This window comes from Crocodylus porosus, unplaced genomic scaffold (assembly GCF_001723895.1).
Source record: "Crocodylus porosus isolate Cpor-Errol unplaced genomic scaffold, CroPor_comp1, whole genome shotgun sequence".
NCBI classification, from domain to species: domain Eukaryota; kingdom Metazoa; phylum Chordata; order Crocodylia; family Crocodylidae; genus Crocodylus; species Crocodylus porosus.
This window is the reverse complement of record NW_017728934.1, coordinates 6,532,072-6,540,097: the sequence shown is the minus strand read 5'-3', so window position 1 is coordinate 6,540,097 and position 8,026 is coordinate 6,532,072. Positions and strand designations below refer to the sequence as shown.

The window sequence follows — 8,026 nt, the reverse complement described above, 5'->3', positions numbered from 1 at the left end:
CCAGTTTCTTAATGAGAACGGGGTGAGAGACAGTGTCAAAAGCCTTCCGGAAGTCCAGGAAGACTATGTCCACTGCTACCCCTGCGTCTAATGATCTGGTGATCTGTTCGTAAAAGGCCACTAGGTTGGTCTGACAGGACCTGCCACTGATGAGCCCATGCTGGTTGCCCCTAAGCATGCAGTCCCCTGCTGGCCCCTCCTGGATGTGTGCCAGCATAATTTTCTCATAATTTGCTTGTGTTATTCACGGGCTTCTTTCTCCGTGGAAAGGAAGGGCCCGGAAGGAGCGTGGGGAGGGAGATCTCCCAGTCTGCAGAGGGCCAGACAAAGGCCATGAGCTGAAGCATGGCCCTAGTCTGCTTCTGCAAGGATGTTACCTTCGGCTGAGGAATCAGGTCAGATCAGTAATAAAAGCTTGGAGGAATCCTAGGGGCTGCTGTGACAGCAGGATGGTCCCCTTGGAAAGTACTGTCATGGCAAGGATGCGCCCTTGGGATCTCTGCAGCAGCCGGGACAGTGAGTGCTGTGCTGGCCAGGGCAGGCCTGGGGAGTGTGGCTGCACCATGACAGCGTTGGGGCCTGTGTGAGAGAGTCGGGCCTTGTTTTCTTTACGCCTTACTGCAGTGAGTCCCAGGACCTGGCTGCCTGCCTACAATTAGGAAGAGCAAAGGAATGAAGCTCCGCTTCGGCCAGTCTGTGCAAAATGCCCAAATATGGACATTTCTCTGGGTTTCAAGAAACCAGCTCCAGAGCCAGGCATGCCTCAGCCCTTAGCAACAGCATATACTGCAGGGTACGGGGCTGACGCACATGCTTCACCTGAAGGGCACGGCGAATTGACAGTGAGATGTGGACGGAGCCCTCCTGGCCTGGTGCAACCTGTACTTTGCACAGCAAAACCTGTCTGTGAACATGCATAGGTACATGTGCACACACTTGCTTCGGGAGGGTGGTGCATGCACATGCACATGTACATATATATGAGTCTGCGTGTTTAGAGTTGCGTGTTTAGAGTTGCATTTTTAGAGTTTTCTGCAAGCAACACCTGGAGTGGTGTCCTGCTGCATTTGGCTACGACTTCAAGGCACATGATTTTTACCCCAGCTTGTTAGATGGAGCCTTTTCCATGTTTTCTCTGGCAGTGATAGGCTATACAAAGGTCTCACAAAGAAAGGTCCCTGCAGTGTGCAGCGATCTCCCAGCCCTAGTCCTGAGCTCAGTGGTGGGGCCAGTCATGCTGCTGAATATCAGCGTGGTAACCATCAGACATAGGCTTCTTGTGTACAGTACGTGCTCTCTGGCATACAGTATGTGTCCACACTGGTGTGGAGGGTGATCCACAGCTATGTGGGGCAGGCAGCACGACTCTGCAGGAGTTCTGCTCTCTTCGGGAGAAGAGGTCTTAGGGGACAGTATTGGGCAGTCCGTTGTCTGTTTGCCTCATGGGTGACTCAGGTGGATTGTGTTGGGGCCAGCCTTGGGTGTGTATGGGAGTCTGCACTGCCAGCATTGAATGCACATCAGGGTGAGCAGGTTACTGCCTGAGCGGGCACAGCAGTATGCGCTGTTCTGACCTGAGTGCACACATACGCCTGCAGGCTCTCTCCCTGAGCATGTCGGGGTGCAGGGTCCTGCCCTGAGTGTGCACGGACCATGCAGAGTCCTTGCCTGAGCGGGCATAGGAGCATACAGAGCCCTGCCCAGAGCGTGTCTGAGCCTGCAGAGGTCTCTGAGCAGATACGCTCTGTATTCCCAGTGCGCTGCCCCCCAGCCTCGTCATTCTGACACATACCATGCCAGCCTCTCTTCCCCATCCAGGGTGCTTGTGTTGTGATATCACCTGCTATTCTGTGGAGGCCTCTTGCCCTCATCCAGCTGCCCACTGTACCTGTAGCAGCTGCTGTGGTTGCTGTCGAAGGAAGCTGGCTGGGCCTTGGCCTTGGCCTTGTGGAAAACCTGATCACTCACATGCCCAGTTTGCTTTTCTTCCTTCCCTCAGCCCTCCTTCCAGTCCTGTCTCTCCCTGCACCCTGGCCTGCTCTTCCCAAACTCTCCTTCCTTCCTGCTCTGCTCTTCCCAAACTCTCCTTCCTTTCTGCTCCTTAGGACATGCTGTCCTGCCCAGCCAGCCCACTCTGCTCTCTTGGACTTTTTTCTCTGCTTCTGGCTGACAGCTCCAAGCCACTGGCACATCCAGCCCTTGACAGCAGCTCTGGTGTCATCCCAGCTATGAGTAGCAGCAGTGCCTGCTAGAGGCAGCTAAGTTTGTTCCATTTTGTGTCCAGCTATTTTGACAGACAACTCATAGCTTGAACCCTGAGCATGAAGGAAAGAGGAGCACTAGTGCCCCAGGAGCAGCCAGCTTTCTGCACTGGAAGTGCCCAGGGTGCATAAGACAATGTAACGGCAAGGAATAGGATGAGATTTGATACCCAGACCAGGCTGAAAGACTGTGGTCACCCTTGGTGACAAGCCTGCCCCATAGGGGCATTGGCAGACTCAGGGCTGCTCCTTGGGCCATGCTTCCAGACATCAGCTTTCCCTCAATTCCTCGCTGTGGGACCTCACTGTGATTTTTACCCTCCATTTTGCCACAGTGGAATGAAAATGATGCATTTTAAAGGCCACTTGGACTGGGTCCTGCATGCTCGCCTGGGAAGTCTGAAGTTCCCCAGCAGATGAGCCGTGAATTAAATGTGCACTGAGCCCTCAGCATTGAAGCATCATGGAAGGAAGGGGTTTCCCACCAGTAACAGTCATCAGTATGAAGCCTAGGAAAAGCCCTTGTGTGTAACACTATTGCAGTCTTCCCCTACAGTCAACTACAAGTTTCAACCTTGATGCTGCAGAGCTCACTGCCCTGCCCGTATTTGCAGCAGTCCTTGGGGAGATCATGTCCCACAGCCAGATAGCCGGCCATCTGCATCACGTGTAGCGTGTAAGTGACCTTTATTAATGACACAGTGGGTGATTTCGTACAGATTGCAAACACGTTTTACATTCACAAATTACAGAGCTGAAAATGGCAGGAGTGTCAGCTTGTAGTTTAATGCTTTTTTTTTTTTTTTTGGATTATTCTGGAAAAAACCCACCTAATGGAGTCTTAAAAAAGACACTGCTATGTTAGCTAGCTGGATGGATTTCCAGTGGAGCATGACTACTCCTGTTCATCATCATCACCATCATCCCCATCACTTAGAAAGTACTTACTAATTAGTTAAGAATTATACTTTCCACATGGGAGAGCTATTATCTCCATTTTGTAATGAAGAAAACTGAGGCAAAGTGGTTAAGTCCTTGGGCTTCAGAGTAAGCTGCTGTTGATAGGTGGGGGATCAAAAGTGAGGTTTACCTGGGTCCTGAGGCTTATACTCAAGCATTAATGCACACAGCCTTTGTACAGAAGCATGTGTCAGTACAGATCAGAGAATGGGGACAGTTGGGTAACATGCTCTGTTGGCAATAGCAGATCATGGAACGCTGTCTCCTACATCTTCTGGCAGCCCTACACCAGATCACTTGACTAGGTAACTGGTGGGTATTCGGGGGGAAAGGACCAACTCAGTGACAGTCTGGTTATTATTCTGTAGTGTCTTGTGAAAGGTGGGTTCAGAGCTGAGTTCCTACTGGAGTCTCCAGGAGTTCTGGGTCTCAAAAAGTTAGTGGCATCATTATCTCATCCCACCTTGGTAAGCTCAGGTGTGAACCACTGTTAGGGTTCATTGGACTTCATAGTATCATAGTACTTAGGGTCAGAAGAGACCTAAAAATGATCATCAGGTCCGACCCCCTGCCCTGGGCAGGAGTGGATGCCAGGATCGTATCAGCCCAGCCAAATATGACTTCCACAAATGACTTCCTCATTTGTGCTCCATCCACAGCACAGATTTCAGCCACAGAGCCTGGATCTTCAGCTCTTGTCTATAGCTCTGGTATTGATCAAGGTGGGGGCTGCCCTTGAGCTCTGCCATAGGAGGGCAAGGAGGATATGTATAGGTGGGAATCCCATGTCCAACCACCAGAATGGAAACCTGGGGGGGCCTGGCACACTTGCAGAGGGACGGGGGGAAACAGTGAGTGTGGTGGGTTTCTGTTGCCCACTGGGCAGCTGACAGGTGTGCTTTGGCAGCTGGGGGCAGATGCAGATCTCTCTATGCATTATGTATCTGTGTTATCAAAACCTTATGGCTAAACAAATATACCAAAGTTTTTTTATTTACACACAAGCAGAGGGAAGCAAGGAAGGTGCCCTCCAGCCTCAACTCCAGAACAACCTGCCCCAGTTTTCTGTGACTAGGTTTCCACTTCCATCGTTCAACATTACTGCATCCTGGCGTGGTTTAGGCCCATCTCTAAGCCTAAGTCTAAACCTCATACCCAATCCCTGCTATTGCATTCATGCCCTCTATACACAGCAGCCACAAGCTACAGTCGCTGCCTGGTGTAATTGCAGCAAAGCAGACAAAATAATCTCATTGAACCACACCTGCATATTGATGTTCACAGACAGAGCTGTCTGTGGAAGGGGTTCCTGTACACATGCACCGGTCTGTTGTGTGCACAAGTGTGCACAGGCACCCAGCAGGCGATTCAGTTTCAAAGGGGCGAGTTATATCCCTCCATGCTGGGATACCACAGCCTATCAGTTCATTCCACCCAGGGTAGGGAGGATCAGAAGCCCAGCAAAGTAGCAACAGAAGGGCTCCAAAAGCAGATTTTCCATCCTGCAGAAAATTGAAATGTCAAACTTTTTTTTTTCATTCCAAATTGGGCCCCAAAGCAAAAATTGCAAAAAAAAATTCTACAAAACAAAATTTTAAGATGAGAGTCTTTTGGGTTCTATGACCATTTCATTTCAATACATTTAAACCTTTATAATTTCAAAATATTTTAAAATTGAAATATTTTGCCTTTTAAAGTGCTTAAAAACAAAATAAAGCAAATTTTGAAGCAAAATGTCTTTTAAAAATGAAAAATCATAACGTTTTGTTCCAAACTTATTAACCTGGGACATTTCTAAGTTTCTTGACAAATGTCATTGAAAGTGAAAGCAATTCATGAATCATTATGGAGGCATCAAAATAGTGTTTCCTAATGGAAAATTCTTTCAACAAAGTATCTCAACCATCTGTCCAAGCAATGCGCTGCTGCTCATCTCTCTCTCTCTTTCAGGACAGAAAATCCTCTTAGGGTCTGTGACTGAACTCCTCTAGAGCACTTCTGCCAGACAGGGCCAGGGGGGAATTGGCCCATCCCTCCCCCTAACCGGGAGAGTGTCTAACGGGTCCTCTTTTGAGGGGACCCATTTATTTCCCAGAAAGCTTAAGATTGTAACTCTGCAGTTATTACTATCAAAATAGCATGTGCCATGCAGGACTGGACATAACTGAGCACAAGTAGTTAGCAAGGAGAACAACCTCCAGTGGGCTGTTATGATGCACACTCCCTTCTACAAAACCAGGCCCCACTTTGTGATTCCCCAGAATCCTTCTTCTCCCTCAGCCCAGACTCTCCAGGCTGCATCACATCCTGGAACTCTCCTCTGTTTCAATGACTGGCTCCTCTTCTTGCCCTCACAGACCTCAGTTTGCTAGATACTGAAAACCACAGTGAACAACTCATCTCATTATTCCCGAACAATTTCTTTCATGCTGGAATTTGGAAACTCGCAGCATGGCTGCAGTAATCCCTCTAATCCCCTGTCACTCCCCTGGTGCTTTGGAGCCTCCTTGGTGAGTTACAATGTGTGACAATTACAGCAAGAGCAATCAGATCACCCTTTGCCCCTGAGAAAAGCAGAATCTGTGCAGTCAGAAAGTATCTGTCACTCAGGCATATATGCTAATACCATGTCCAAACCTGCCTTCCACTCCACTTTGGTTAGGGAGTAACAGCTGGGTGGGAACTATACATGCCTGATGACCACTGACCAAACTGAGCTAGAGAGAGAGGGCAACAGAGCACTGTGCATGCAAGCCTACAGGTAAGGGTGAGTCCTTCTTGAACAACAGCCTGTGGACTAAGCAAGTTCTTTTTCTCAGAGGTACAGAGGAGACCTCCTTTTCTCTGCCTGTAACTCTCATATGCATAGCAGAGCCTTGATTTGAAGCACTGTTTTCTCAATTCAAACCCTGCCTTCCCCTCTCCAGTCCCTGAAGAAAGTCCCATGCTCTGTCCATTGCAAAGGAAAGCAGCAGAGCATGTGGAGCAGAAGAGTTACAGTGTAAAGTGTGTCCCAACAGCCTGGCTCCCCTTGACTCCTCCAGGCTGGTGCCATAGCAGGAGCTTGGAAATCAGGGAAAACTGAGCCCTAAAGATTCTGTGTCTAGGTTATATCAGGGTTGGCTCTCTGCAAACTTCAGTTATTGTATTATGCAAAATCTCAGCATCATGTATATCTCTCCAGAAAAAACATTCAGCCAACATGACATGTCTCCTCTCCCCTTCCATCTTAGGTCCCCTTTTTCTTTTTGGAGGAATAGAGATCCTGGATCCACAGAGGTGGTGGCAATTGGCTTCTGCCCAAAACTTGCTCCTGCCTTCTGATCTGCTCTACTCCAGACACAGCTTTCTGCCAGATACCCGCAGTGGGCTCCCAAGACAAGAGAGCAGCAAGAGCCATGGCTGCTGATATTTCATGGTAGGAGTGCTCCCATGTATTTGTAGACCCACACTGTCTCTCTGCTGCAACCCAGACCAGGACACAGATATTCAAGGACATTCTCAGTAGGGCTCATCCTGCATCACTGCATCCACATTCCAAAATTTCTGAGCAGAAATGGAAGCACCCCAAAACCTGTGTTCCAGCAACCTTCTCCTCAGCATCTCCAGCTGGCAGGGCAGGGCAATACACTTCGGCACAGGCTAAAAGAAAAAGCTGTAGGATTTGAAAAATAAAAAATAAATACTACATCTTCCTCACGCATGTCATCCAATGACCCCCCACCCCCCCATGCCCTTCTTGGCACCCGGTCCCCCTCTTCATTCAGTCCCATAGAGAACACTGCTTCTTTAGCTTTGGTGCAGTCAGGTGGTCACTGCGGAGTCCCAAAGGGCTTGTCATGTAAACAGTCATCATGAGAATGGCAAATGTCTTGTACTCTGCCACACAGGTCTCAGTGTGTGGGAGATCTGGTTTCCGCTTCCTATTGCAGCAATTTTGGCACCTCCACCTGCCAAGATAAAATGGTCTATTATTTTTCAGTGAGCATTAGGGGGAATTGTTGGAAAGGCTGGGGCTTGTTTGTCTTTCAGTGAATTGTAAGTGAATGAAAGTCCTGCATTAGGAGCTCTGGGGACTGAGTCTCTACCTGATGAGCTGACATACCACAGGCAACTGCTCAAGACCCTCCCCACTATCCCAGCTCACGAAGAGTTCAGTCTTCCTGAGAAATTCAGAGTTTGGACTTCCCTCTGTTGGCCAAAAAGACAGCTCACTGCAAGGAAGTGGGAACCTGTTCATTAGGAGGCCATTTAGCTGGAGCCACAATTCATTTTACACAGATCACCATGCTGTCAGCAATTCAAAGTGAGTGGCACAGCCACCACAACTGCCCCCAGGGTCTCTAGCTTTTATTACAAAACCTCAGTCTTCATGCCAAGACAGTCAAAACTTGGGGTTTATATGAGAGCATGGACTTCAACATTGTTCTGGGCACTGGTAAGGTGAGGTCTACCTCATTAACTACATGTGAGGCCTAAGCTCTGTGACACCTAGTACATACATCTGGGATAACATTTGTCAAAGGCCTATTTCCTTATAAATTGGTCATTAAGGGAGAATTTGTTAACAGTCCTCAGCATCATAATGTAAAGAAGTGTTTAATATAAAGATCTAGGACTACAAACCAGAACTTTGCTACACTGATGAAAAAAAATCTAAACATGGAAAAACTGTTAAATATAGATAAAACATTGCAAAATATAAAATAAATTAAGAAGGAAAGGGAACTTTGAAGCTGATGTATAGCGCAAAACCCAGGACTAGCAAAACTAGTGCTAGTTCTTTATTACCTATTGATTTAAAA

The 8,026-nt window shown here is 48.1% G+C and overlaps 1 protein-coding gene across 1 annotated transcript in view; it reads right to left on the bottom strand.

Moving 5' to 3' along the window:
• Positions 1-2,931: 2,931 nt before the first annotated feature.
• The window catches only part of LMOD1 (leiomodin 1), a 38,263-nt gene continuing 33,168 nt past the window's right edge, over positions 2,932-8,026 (bottom strand). Inside the window, exon 3 of the mRNA XM_019546409.1 lies at positions 2,932-7,171. Within this exon, the coding sequence (XP_019401954.1) occupies positions 7,145-7,171 (27 nt within the window). The 3' untranslated portion in view covers positions 2,932-7,144. The remainder of the gene's footprint in view (positions 7,172-8,026) is intronic.